The sequence below is a fragment of the Lichenostomus cassidix genome, chromosome 3 (assembly GCF_008360975.1).
Source record: "Lichenostomus cassidix isolate B80296 chromosome 3, HeHo_3.0, whole genome shotgun sequence".
NCBI classification, from domain to species: Eukaryota; Metazoa; Chordata; class Aves; order Passeriformes; family Meliphagidae; genus Lichenostomus; species Lichenostomus cassidix.
The window spans coordinates 47279571-47293863 of record NC_139483.1 but is presented as its reverse complement, the minus strand read 5'-3'; the positions used below and the strand labels follow the sequence as shown (position 1 = coordinate 47293863).

Sequence of the window (14293 nt, the reverse complement as noted above, 5' to 3'; positions counted from 1 at the left end):
TTGAGAGGCTTTTAATGAGAGCAGTACATAATTCAGGGTCACCCACCTTTGTTAAGAACCAGCAACAAAAAAATACACACTCCAGAGGAAAGAAGAAAAGTCCTACTGAACAGTGGTAGCTTCTTGATGAAGGAAGCATATGTTAAGAGCTCTAGAAACTTTACAGAAGATCTGTGCTTACAAGATGCTTGAAGATTACAGTACACAAAAGGAGAGATTCCCCAGAAATATCCATGACATGTCCCTCATTTGACACAGCAGGCTCAAACCTTTGGCAAGATTTCTCAGCACTTGTTTCCCTGCACAAGAGGACTGGGCTGGGCTGGGCTTACTGCCCTTCCTCCCCGTGCAGACATGGACATTCACTAGGTGCAGAATTTCCCAAGTGGCAATTACAAAATCCACTCTCTTGCCCCTTCAGAGACTCTTGTTAATTCACAGCAGACATGATTAATTATCTTGCCTCAATTAAGCAAACTTGCCTGTTTGGTTCAGGAAGGTTAATCTATAAAAGGATATCTTTCAAGTTCAAACTGTTATCCTTCACAAATCCAATCATACATTTGTCTAGGGAGTCTTATGAATTAGGTGCATGTTAAAACATGTATCACAGAGGCTAAAACTTTTCAATATTCCCGTTTGTTCAACCACTGCAAAGCCCTGTATGTTCACAGCCCAAGACCTTTCAGCAAGAAAATGACTAATGTCTCAAATCTGGAACACAAAAATGTGCCACTGCATTTAGATGAACATTTAGCTCCAATGAATAGGCTACACTCACAATCTTTCACCCTTTGTTTATTCATTGCTCGTATCAGTGACTCATTCCTCCCACAGAAAAATCAGCAGAAGGGCACTCAGAGGAACATTTTACAACTATTCCTCATTTTTGCTCCCCAAACTCCTCCCATCTCCTCCAACTCTGTCTAGTACAAATTCCACTGCAGCATGTACAACAGCAACAGATATGAATGCATCACCTGGTCCCAGAGATATCCCCTCCATCTTTTTTCAGGCTAATGGTGAAGTGCTCTGGGCTTTCTGCCTCTGGAACAGGAATTGTAGGACAGAATGTCTTTTAACCAGATCTGTTTACAAGATCTAACAATGGTGGCAGCAGTTACCACGGTGTTCTCATGTCACAACTCCTACATTGCTGTGCTAAGGTTTTGTAGAAGAACAGAAGAGAAACAACACTTATATGTCTTTCAATAACACTTGGCATAAGTATAATTGAGGTTAGACTAGAAGTCTGTAGTTTCCTGAGTCTTCCCTCATGTCCTTCTTGTAAACTGGAACAGTATTAGCTACCTTCCAGTCAGCAGGGACCTTCCCAGACCTCTGGTAGATGATAAAGAGGGGTTCTTCCATACCGTACACCAGCTCCTTCAGAGTGCTGGGATAATGCCATCAGGCCCCATGGACTTGTGAGCATTCAGCCAATACAGCTAGTCCTTTAAAATTTCAGCATTCACAAATGGAAAGTCACTGTTCCCCCACTTATGAACCTCTGTCTCAGGAGACACCAAAAGTGACGAGACAAAATTCCATCAAAATAACAAGAAAGGCAGTTTAGATTTTTTTCCTTAACCAAATGACATAGCAAGAGAAAGTCTGACAAACAATGATCATCTGTGAGCATAAAAAGGGGAAGATTTATAGCAACATAACATGAATCCTATTAGCTCACTCGCTCCCATAGGATAGAAGGAAAAGTGGCATAAAACTCCCCACAACTATCTGAGCCAGCCTACGCCAACGATCTACACTTTGAGACACCCTATAAGCAGTCAAACCTTAGAGTTTGGAAAGGTAGTTTCTACCCCATGTGAAGGCTGCTATCAAACCAACAGATGTTACATCATGGAAACAATGACACCTGTTCCTAAACTGATAAAATTTGGTTTGTGTCCAGTTCAATGAATGGGCTGGGCACTTGCTTGTGTAAGCTCTATAAATACACAAAACAAAGGAACTTGGAAGTTAGCCCTGGAAGGCTGAGATCTTGTACACAGAAGAAAACCAAATCAGAGATTTACAGGTATTTCCCAATCTAATTGTCTAAGGAGAATTATTCTAGTACTTAGAAACACCGTTTCATTTACTTCTACCCCAAGTGACTTAATTCCTTAACAACATTTGAAAGCTTCAAGTTCAACTGTCCTCTTTACAAAGTGTATGACTGTAGAATACAAAGAGTGCCTGCCTGGGACTGGAATCCAATACTACCATGAATCTGTAGTGACCTATTCCTTCCTCCTCCTCTAAAGACAGTGGATACACTGTGATTTGTGAGAGTGGTTCAGGTGCACCTTATGAATCCCAAAACTATAGACTTGGCAAGTAAAAACTGGTAAACTTCACTGCATACTCAGTAAGCCAATTACTGGGGTCCTTTTTGTATGTCAGCTGTATGATATAAAACCAGATATAAAAAAGTTAACAGACTGAAAGGTGAAGATTAGGGGTAAATGAAAACATTATAGGTACAAAAAAGAATTTATACCAGGTTAAAATTCCCTTTACCTTAGATACTTTTCCGTGATACGGTAAGCTAGTTTTGCTCTGGCCATTTTATGGATTATGACTCTTTTACTCTACTTCCATTGACCAAACACAAACATTTTTTGTAACAAACTGAGCAAGCTGGGGGCGGGTGGAGGGTGGGATGAGATGACCGACACAGAAAAAGGGACACAGGCAGACAGACGGAGAGACAGATGTCTTGCACCTTATTTTTTTCTGCATTATAGAATTCATTTAATCTACATTTATAGCATATAATCTTGTAAAGACCTCACCTGTTTCAGGCAACCAAAAAAAGAAGAAAAAAGCACAGGCACAGTGTCTCTGTAACTTGCCTTTCAGTCTACAGAAAAGCACAGCATACAGATTTTAAGCAGTAAGTCTTTAGATTAAGCTTCAGAAACAGGCTTCATTTACAGCTAGAAAAACACTAGATTTCTAAATTTTCCTCAGAAACTCATCTAATTGGTTACATTGGGAGAGCAATGAATTTCAAGGTTAAATTTTTCTTACACTGGTCAATACAAGATTGACCAATACAGATATTTTTCCCTCCAATTTAACTGAAGCACAGTTTTAAGTGATTCTGTGACTCCTGAAAGAGCTAATGTAGTCATAAGGACTGCAAAGATGGATGGAAAGAGGACAGCACTGTTTGTGTCAGAAGAGACAGTGGTAGAGAGCTGTTAACTGGTCCCCAGCTACTAGTTCAGACAGAATCTTACAGGAGCATGTATGTCTAATTATCGGTTTAACCAGACACAACTATTTTTTGTTTCTGTAGGATCCCACTCCCAGACAACTCTAATACATCTGCATACATTGGCAGACTTGTGGTTTGGAAAGCCTATCTCACAAAAAACCTGTCCCAAAATCTTCACCAACTACAGTAAAAAAAACTCCTAACATTCTTTGTCATGGAAATGAAAGCACTTAAAAGTCAGCACTGAGGTCTTTCGAATGAGCTGAAGCCTCATTTTTCAAGGGATTGGCTTCCCTGGATGAGGAATACTGCTAAGCTGGATCACGTTTACGTGTTTCAGCAGGAGAACACATGAGAATCTGGTACACCACTGTGGGATGTCCACATGAATGTTATGCAAACACTGCAGTCAGTATTTATAGATTTCTGTCTTCAGTGGAAAACGCCATTTCTAGGAGTATATTGGAAGCATTAAGACAGAGCAAACTCAGTTCTCAGCTAAGATTCTGTCTTTCAAAAGTGTCTTGATAGACAGCAAAACCATGACAGCTCTGTGAAAACAAAGCTTAGATAAGAGAAAAGCACTGCAGATGTACAAGCCGCACTCTTAGCAGGAAAAAAAAAATTCAGTTAATGGGAAGTCTCTTTAGATGTCTGAAAGAAAAACCTTTGTCAAAGAAACTAAATGTTGCAAATAATGGAAAAGAAGCATTAAATTTGGTCTCTGTATTTAGTATTTTGCGAAACTTGAAGAATTCATTTTACTACCGACACTGGCTATATACTCCAGTGGTTCAACCTTCCAATTTCAAGAGGTGCTTTAACACCACTCATACCCATATTTTAATGTAATACCTCCAGAGCTCTAGGTGCTGGTGCTCCAGGGCAGTCAGGAGAGCACCTAGAACAAGGTTTCTGGCATTCCATGCTGTTATATGAGTATAAAACAAGGTAAGCCAGGACTAAAGACTCACGCAGTGCTTGACAAGAAGCTATACTTTGGTTAAGGATTCAAAAGCCACATATTTATAAATAAACAGTGACACCATCATGTTTACATAAATAAGCCAAAAACTTGAAGAGCTTGGGAAGCCTCTTATAGGTGACATTTTTCAGTTTGCCTCTCTGTCTTCATTGACAACTATTCTTCCCACATCTAGCTAATTAAAATAGGAGCTATGAATGTAAACACTATGTGCTTTCACAGTTTTTAACACAGAGTGAACATTCGTCAGAGTGAACAGCAGCTTCTTGTGCAGTCACACTGTGTTGCACAGTATCAAAGTTATCTGAAGATGATGAGGAAACTGGAATGTTGCTGCCCTCAGAGTTCCTGGAGTGTCTGTACAACGTGATATCCAGTACACTGTAAAATAATTTAGGCTGGAAGTGATCCATGGAGGTCATCTGGTTCAACACACCACACATAGCAGGACCAACTTCGAAGGTGGATCAGGTTGCTCAGGGTTATTTGAGTTCCCAATATGTTCAAGGATGGAGATGTCACAGTTTCTGTGCAAGCTGTTTGATCAATTTTACCTAAAGAAAAGTCTACTATCTATTCCATTTCCCTTGCTGCAAACTGTAGTCTGCAAAGACAAAAATCAGACATCTCCAAAACAAAATGTACATATAGAATCATAGGATGGTTTGGGTTAGAAGACACCTTAAAGATCATTACTGCAACCCCCCTGCTGTGGGTAGGGACACTCCACTAGACAAAGGTCCCATTTAACCTAGCCTTGAACACTTCCAGGGATGGGGAGTCCACAATTTCTCTCAGCAACCTGTTCCAATGCCTCACCACCCTTACAGCAGAGAACTTCTTCCAAGATCCAATCTAAAGTTGCCCTTCTTCGTCTTATGGCCATTCCCCTTGTCCTGTCACTATATGCCCTTGTCAAAAGTCATTCTCCAGCTTTCTTGCAGCCCCCCTGTAGGTACTGGAAGGTGCTGCAAGGTCTCCCTGGAGCCTTCTCTTCTCCAGGCTGAACAATCCCCACCCTCTCGGCTGCTCTTCATGGGAGAGGTACTCCAGCCCTGGATCAACTTGGTGTCCTTCTGGACTTGCTCCAACAGGTCCTTGTCCTTCCTGTGCTGGGGACCTCAGAGCTGGACACAGCACTCCAGGAGGGGCCTCACCAGGGCAGAGGAGAGGGACAGAATCCCCTCCCTCATATCCTGCTGGTCACACTTCTGATGGAGCCCAGGATGAGGCTGGCTTTCTGGGCTAAGCCAACTAAGACTAATACCTATTACAAATATGGGAAACAGAGATACATTTTCTGTAAAGTTACTCAAATATTCTTGAGAAAAAAGTATCCAGTTGGTCCAGAAGACCAACAGAATATAAATTCCAGAAAAACACTTTTTAATACAGTATTATTTGTGTAAATTGTATTCACTTTTGCTGTCAGCAGCAGAAAACTTGTCTGCCTTGGAGATAAACTGACCGGTGCTACTCAAATGCACGACTGAAGACAGGACTCAAGCAGCTCAGTAACTAACAGTGAATCTATTTAGCAGACATAATTAGAGTAAAAATTCTAAGATAATATTTCTTAAAGGACTCATTTTAATTTCAGCCTCAAGTAAGATTTTTAAAATATACAAAAAAACACTGTCTACTGAAACAGCAAAATACTCTAATTTGATGGAAGTAGCCTGTCGCTTATGCATACATATTTGCCTACTCTCTAAACACAAAATTGTGTTTAACACCAACTGCTTCTATAATAACTTCAGAAATGAATGTTAAGTAAATGTATATCCATACCCTATGCCAAAAGGCTTAAAATTTATCTTGCCTACCTCCAGCAGTCTAAAAGTTAGCCTAGATTTCTTTTCCTAACTATCTACTGTCAACAGAGGTGGGGTAGAGTGATCTTCCATATCTAAAGATGAAGTTTCACAAAAGTTCAATTTCTCCCCACTGTTTTTCTAACTTAGACCAGGCACCTAAAAATTAGACTGAGTACCATAATTTCATGTATTTTGTATATTTAGATTGCTGCATCTTTAAGGGGAAGAACTAGCCAAAAAGATCAAGGTGAGAAAATGCACAGAAGCACCAAATGATTACGAAGTGATCAGCAGTGTAACCAATTAACTTTTGAAAATTCTGTAACAAATGCTTTTTTTTTCCAAACAGAGCACTAAATTAGTCACAGCTTCAAGTGAAAACATGTACAGCTAGTTCAAATCTTTAACTGATCACCAGACCAACACACATACAAAAAGCATAATTTAATTATCATCTTTTTGCAGTGAGTAAGCATTAACAATGAAATATTTAACTGTCAAAAGTCTTTATGAATAGCTAAAAGCCTAATACAAATATCCAAATCCTTAGTAAAGATTAGTAATTTGAAGTGTTAACAATAAGACATTTAGTAACTCTGCATTAAATCTAACAAGCCCTTTCTAGAAGAATATTAATTTACAGTCATTCTAACATTTCTTTGTACAGTAAAAAAAATTAGATCTGTATTTTTCTGCTTCCCTTTCCCACCCAACCACCCACATAGTTGTGCTCTCAGACTGAGCTACTAACCAATCAAACCTGATGGTGAAAGTCCTCTCAATCAAGGGTCCAAGATCTCAGTTTTAGCATCCAGCTCAAATGTTCTTTGGGAATAAAATCCATATTTTTGTATAATGTGCAAAGTGCAACTTTTCTCCAGTGCCATCACAAGTGTGTGCTGCTATGAACATCACCAAAGAATAAACCAGTAACAATTAAAACTTCCCAATTTTCAATTGCTCTGTTGTGGACAAGTGTTAGATGATGTCTGCGGGAGTGACAGATCAAGTGGATTACATCCAGGTGCTTATTGGGTCAGGTACTTTACAATTTCATTAGGTCAAACCGGTGTTTTTACTCAAGTTCTTCAGTTTCCTCTGTAAAAAGTTCAGCCAAATCTGCCACTGTCAACACTGAGGCTTCTGACTGTTTCATGGAAGAGCTCGTGTGGCTGTGAGAAAAAATTGCACACAGGCATCAGAGAAAGAATCAACCTAAGTAACAAGCTGTGTGCACTGCAGACAGACCACACAGCTCAGAGTCAATACTTGGCTCAGCTCTGAAGCTCAGCAGGAAAACACACCTTCTGTCAGGAAAAACACATACACTCATCAGCTACTGCTCTTGCACATTCTAAGTAAGATACAAAGTCCATCTACTGTCATCAACAGTGGTCAACACCAAACACTGCAAGGGTAGCAAGCAGAATATGGGATAATCCACTCTGACCCCTTAACATTTAAGGGACTGGCTTCAGCTTGCAAGCATGAGGTTTAGTATTACTTACAAAACATTAGCCCTCATGGGATCATTCAACCACTGTATATTTATCCAAATTTTATGTGCAAAAGTAGTGCTACTTCACAGATATGAAAAATAAATTATTATTCAAGAGCTAAAACTAAAATCGTTCATAACTGCAGCCAAAGAAGTGCATATACATTTTTAGTTTCATCATTTGTAACAGGTAAAATTACCTTAAACTAAGGCCTCCTCCTAGATTTGTCATGTGTATACAATCTAGTTAAAAGGTACAAATCTCTGACACTGTCTGCATAACAAATGTAAATAGCATTTTTGGTCCCACTCCAATCCATCACTTACAGATTTTGGAAAGATAAACACAGTGAGCACTGCTTTCTGTGTCTGCACCCCAGCCTGATGTATGACTTAGCATCTGGGCAATGCTTGAACAGACTGTGAAACCAAGGAATATGACACAGCACCATTGGACAAGGTTTGTAAGATTAAAAAATAATGAAACAAAGAACCCACGTCCTGTACTAGAGCTTACATCAGATGCTCTTGCTCTAGTAGCAGGCTTAGCATTATTCCATCAACTGCAATGCTTTTAAACTAACGGAAATAGGTAAACTGAAAAGATGAATCATATAGTGACATATAATTTATTAATTGGGCTTTCATGAAATAAAATACACATTATATAAACAAAATATTTTCCAGAGAATTATAATACCTTAAGCTGCAAGTTACTGGAACCAGGCTAAAATTTTTCAAGTCTTAAAACTGTTTTGCCAATCAAAACAGTTTGAAGAACATTTGAATTTTATATATAGGATTGAGCATGCCTAGCCATAACAAAAGTACAGTGGAGAACCACCTTTTCATTTTTAGTGAGATAATGTTTCAAAAAAATTCAGCACATACCTTCGGTCTACAGTTTTCAGCATAGTCTGCATTCTCTCTTCTATTGTTGCTTTTATCAGGAACCTATGAACAATTGTAGATCTGAATGTGTTAAAAAAAAAAAAAGAAAACACCACCATAAGCAAGCAGAAGTTTATAACCATGTTTTTGTCTCATATTAATTCTTGTAAAAGTGATGTAAGTGTGCCTCTGTATTTTAAGAAAATGTTACAAGTGATTAGCAACTTCCATTGACATTCCAGGGTGCATAGTACTTTCCTGAAAACACACTTTCACTTTACTGATCATATACTAAATGAATAAGCCATATTAGCTAAAATCCTAATGTAGATACTGGGCAAAGTTCTGCTTTCTGTGTCCTTACTAGAAACAGTCCTCAAGAGCCTAAAGAAAAAAGTTTTGCCCACTGGTTATATACATATTTCATTCTCATAAATCATTCCAAGAGACAAGAGCTCAATGTGATGGATAATTAAGCCTAATACCCAGAGTTTTAATAATATTATTTTGAAGATAGCAAAATATTATATATTTTTTAATAAGTCATTAATTGAAGTGAGTAAACACTGGTAAAACATTAAACACAAAGTATCAATAAATGTAACAGAAACTAAAACTCCATTTATGAAATAAAATTTCAAAAAAGAAAGTAGTAATAAAAAAAAGTGCCAGGCACAAGAAAGTGAAATGGAAAAGAGTCAGTTCCAAAGATAAAAATGAAAAATCACCCCATGCTCCCCAGTATAAAAACATTTTTCATGGTAAGAACCCTTGAAAGTGCTTAAATGGTTTTCAGATCTTAGACTGAAACTTTGGCAAATAACATTTCACAGAAGAATGCAGGGGGAATACTTGCAGATTCATAGGCAAAGGTCTAACCCAAAAAAAGAGAAGTGAATAAGAACTGAGCTGGTAATAGTGGCACCAGTGACACTAAACTGAGTATTCCCTTATGCTGAAGTCTCAATTCTTAAAAAGTACAACATATTCTTGGTGGTTCCATTGCAAGGTTTTTGCCAGACCTCTTGTGCCAGCATTACGCAAAATTACAGTGTGGGCTTTTGCAATCAATCTTTCCTATGCCCTCACAGTAAACTCAAAATCTTTACCAACACACAAATATCCACCTATTCATTAACATTTTTCCACATACATGCTTCTTCATGCCCTCTCTTTGCTTTCATTTCCAGAACACAAAGCCCACTATTATTCTAGAATATTATTCCAAAATTGACTGCAGCTATTTTTCTTCTTCATGCACTAGGCTTTAAAACTTTTTTTCAAGTGACATGAGACCTTAGGAAAAACATATACATCTTGTATGCTTTCCAAAATTTTAGTTAAGTGTTCAGTGCTACCTATGTCAAAGTGAAAACACTGAAAAAACAAGAGACATGCAAACTCATTGTCTTCAAAAGATGGGGTGAAGGCAGAACTGTGATTTAAAAACTGCTCAGTTCTTAAAGGAGTGTGCTATAACTTTTATTTTGGAAAAAAAAACCAACCAAACAAAGCCCCAAAACAAGGAAACAAAAAAACCCTCAAAATTTAGGCAGATCCTAATATGGAGCGGAGAACGACTACTTGGAAGGAACCTCTCAAGGAAGCTCAAAGGCCATGCCTGAACTTAGCCACATATGACATAAATGATGAGTTGCCTAGACCTACAAAGCTAAGACATTTCTGAACATTTCTGCCATCAGAACTCTGATGCTAAAAACTAAGGCATCAACGACACACATAAAATAGGGCAGCAGCTGAACAAGGTTTTTCAGAATTTTAGACTTGAGAGCCTACGTTCTTCCTAAATGCCCAAATACAATTTGTTCATGCATCTTACCCCTGTAGCACAAAATAATTCTCTAAAATACACAATGTGATTATTCAGCCAACTTTTTTTATTTTATTCTTTTTGTCCCTTACACAATCATCTTTAAAACCAGGATTCCTATAAATATGTTCATCTCCAAAACTGGGGAGGTCAGTGGACTAGAGTAATTCTAATTCAGAGTACACAGATCTATTCTGGACCATATCTAAACCATGGAACACAATTGTAAATCTTACTTTGTTTGGCCAATACGATGTACTCTGCCAATAGCCTGTAGTTCATGTGCTGGATTCAGAATGGGCTCCACAAGCAGAACATGAGTTGCTTCGATGATGTTTAGTCCATTGGAACCAGTGTGAAGAGGCAGCAGCAAAATATTGATGTTGGGATCATATTTAAACGCAGACAGGTTTTCCTAAAAGGCAAACATCACAGCAGGGTGACAAAAGTTCCTCAGTGAAGTGTGGGGGACTTGACTGTACTTGAAACAAATTATAGCAGCTAATACAGGCTCCAGAGTGACACTCTTGCAGGCCTTGATCCAAGACCTGTCATCCCAGAACAGATACATGACAGTTATCAGGAAGGCATGAACGTCTTGCAACACTGATCAGTGTGTTTCATCCTTAACATCCATGCCAATGCATCTTTCTCAAAAGTGAATGTACTGTTTATCTCCAAATGCTTTCAGCTGGGCCTTTTTGTGATTATAATTTTTAGAATTAATGAGTTAGAGATCAAAGCTTCTGCCAAACAAATTTGCTGCTCTTTTAGTTTCGGAAATGAAGCAATGAAGTAAAAGGATAAGATTAACTTCCATGAACTATGATTTTCCCACTGAAAATAATTTAAGAAAAATATCCTTTATGTACCTGAAATTTACTAATTCCATTGATCTGAGAAAAAATCATGTTGTTGTCAAACAAAGCTTTTGAAATTATATCCAACACATCTTGCCACTGTAAAAAAAAACAAAACAAAACCACACAACACAATAAAAGTAACTCAACATTACAAACAGCAATGACAACTAAAAAATACTAATTAACTTCGCTAAAAAAGAGTAGATTAAAAAGATTTTCAAAATGCTAGCATTTGCAATTAAAAAAACCCAATATAGTGTGTTAGGAACCAAATCTTTCATAAAGCTAATTAAGACAGGTAATTAGAAAGATCAGTTTGAATAAAAGAAATTGGTAGCCACTGCATAAACCAGTTTACAATGTATCAAAAACATCAAGACATTACATTTAAAAATATCTAGAATTTGTACTGCTTCCATACTTCCAAATGTGTTTGCCCTTTAAAGAAACAAGCTTTTACATCTGCTGACTATGATCATTATTCTTGTTCCAGTTACAGGACTTGCGCTACAAATCCTCAAAATAATCAAGTGGCTTTAGAGAGTGAGTCAACATTTTGGTAGCTAAACTAGTTCCTGAAAATATTATGAAAGCTTTAAACTCAAAACACACACACAAAGACAAAACAGAAGATGGTGATTAATACCGTTGAGAAAACTAAGGACTTAGCCCCTGGATCTTTAAATTGAATTCTCTTCAGTGTTCGGACCACAGCTTCCACTTTGGTAGAGTGACTTCCCTTTGAAAAGTCAAAGAAGAGCATTAGTAAAGTAGGATAATAAACAACTCCTTCCACATTCATTACTTTATTAAATGATGTTATATTAGGTCTCTTACATATCCTACACCAAGCTAAAAATGACCAGCCTTGAGGAAGGACAAGTAAAGAACTACTTTTCTCTCCCCCTTATAATGCACTGCACTAGCATCAGCAGTGTATTACAGCATGTGCAGCTCATGGAAGAATGAAGTACTATGCAGATAAATCCTCTAGTTCTGCATGAGGCACAACAGACAGCCCAGGCAGTGCAGTTGCACCAAACATGCTCATTAGGCCTCATGCAGTTTAACTCTGTGGCACAGTCTTTAGAGAATCTTCCAAATCCACAGTAACATTTCCCTACCTTCACACCTCTTGAAAATGGACAAAGAAAAAGCCTACCTGAATGCTATTGCTGTTGCTTTTGTTTCTCTTTCTGGCAACACCAAACTTATGTTCAGTATTATGAAGCTTATTAATTATATTTAAAACAGTTAGAAGATTGCAAATATAATTAAATGAATTTTTGAAGGAGGGTGAGCTGCAATGAAAAGATTTCATACTCTGCATTCAGAAGCATTTCAGTGCTTAATGAATCCAACACTATATTCTACTTCTTGTCCATTTTGGTTTATATACTCTTCCCTTTCCCCTTAGGTGAGCAAGGGGTTACAATGAGAAGCAATTATTTTTCCATCTCCTTCAGTATGTACTTTGTATTATAGCAATTTTACCTAATGTCTTTTTTTAAAGAAGCCTTTACTTTCTTACTAGTTCCTACATGCATAGTAATTTCAAGCTGTGCTAGATTCAGCTGGACAAATACTGTTTTATTTCTGTCTGCACCTGTCTTTTGAACATTGAATTAACTATGTTGGCTCACTACAATGACAGATCAAATTCACTGAGGTCACACTGCTTGCAGAGTTGGCTGGGAAGGATGTCAGCAGTCCCAGCACAAGCTGGGAACCAATGCTGGGCTGCTTGATCATTCACACATTAGGCAGCTAACATGTAAAAGACTTTCTACAGACTGTTTTACCAAAGGCTGCAGTGAGCAGTACCATTTTATTACCCAGGGTCCTTCACAGTGATTCCAACTCTGCAATGCCACAGACAGAGAAATAAACCAGCTTTCTTGCACTTCATTTCTGTTGCACCCGGTAGACATTGACACTGTTCCCAAAGTCAGATGGACAATTAAAAATGCTTATGTTGGCAGGTGTTATGATCTGAGAGGAGGACACATTTGAAGCCCTATGGCAGCTGCCTGCCAATCATGAACACCTACAGTTAGGAGATCTGAGACTAGATTTTAGTACTTCCTTCATAATTCCAGGGTCATTTATGTGCTTTTCCAATACCATTCATCTCTGATTCAGTGATGACAATCCTGGCTAATCTGCTCTGTCTTTTCCTTGGGAACTGTTTTTAGAACTTACCAAAGGTCCTATTTTTCCCTGCTATAACAGGTAGTAACTTTAGCCACTGTTGCTGATTTTTCCACCTTTCAGATTCCTGTGACTCAGGTGTCACAAAGGTGACTTTATACCAGATCAGTAAGAGGAACTATGGCACAGAAAATAACAGCACAATGTTTAAAGTGGTCACAGTCTTTTTGCTCTATTTTTTAAACAAGACAACGAAGTGTGTAAAGTTCTTCATCCCTTTGTCTACATTATATTAAACTATACTAGACTAACTGAACTAACAAGTGACAAAAAGTTTGGCTCACAGCAAACAAAAAAATTTAAATTGTGTTCTCAATATATATGGAAAGATGAAACTGACAGAAGTACCCTTGGTTTTCAGCCTGTCTTAAAAAATGTTATCCCACTCATTACCCCTACACCATAAGTCTGTCATTTTGTTGAATATTCAGATAGCTATTTACAAAGAAATTGGCTAGTTCAAATGAATTCTGGAACAGTAAACATCAGAACCAAAACTACCCTCTAACAAACAATTTCTGTCTCCGATGACAGGCTGGCAACACCCACTGTAATACTGACCAGACACAGGAAGCTTTTACAAAACCAAAACATGGGGATGCCAACAATCTCTCTTTCAGTATAAAATGATTCCATTTACAGTAGTCCTTTTGCATTTAAGGCCTTAAGGTGGTTAGTGTTGGTACAATAAAGAGTAAGACAGAAAGAAAGAGAGGTAATGAATACTAAAAGAGACTAGAGGGACTGAGAAAGATCAGATTAAACATAAACACTGAAGAAATCACACAATTTTCATGTATATATTGAAAAATACTGATCTTAACCTCAGTACAGAAACCATAGTAAGCTTATTATTCTTTGTTAACAGTCCTTTAAAGGAATATGAGTTAGAAATTTTTATTTTTAACAATGTTCCTTGTTTAGATAGAACATACAGTGAAGCTACAGTGTACATTTTTAATTTTTCA

At 37.8% G+C, this 14293-nt stretch overlaps 1 protein-coding gene across 2 annotated transcripts in view; it reads right to left on the bottom strand.

Moving 5' to 3' along the window:
* Positions 1–6460: 6460 nt before the first annotated feature.
* The window catches only part of SHPRH (SNF2 histone linker PHD RING helicase), a 49198-nt gene continuing 41365 nt past the window's right edge, over positions 6461–14293 (bottom strand). For both annotated transcript variants that reach the window (XM_085055620.1, XM_085055621.1), the window contains exons 26-30: positions 11761–11853; positions 11124–11210; positions 10488–10666; positions 8421–8501; positions 6461–7203 (exon numbers count right to left, since the gene is read on the bottom strand). In XM_085055620.1, coding sequence (XP_084911746.1) covers positions 7107–7203; positions 8421–8501; positions 10488–10666; positions 11124–11210; positions 11761–11853 — 537 coding nt within the window. In that variant the 3' untranslated portion in view covers positions 6461–7106. The remainder of the gene's footprint in view (positions 7204–8420; positions 8502–10487; positions 10667–11123; positions 11211–11760; positions 11854–14293) is intronic.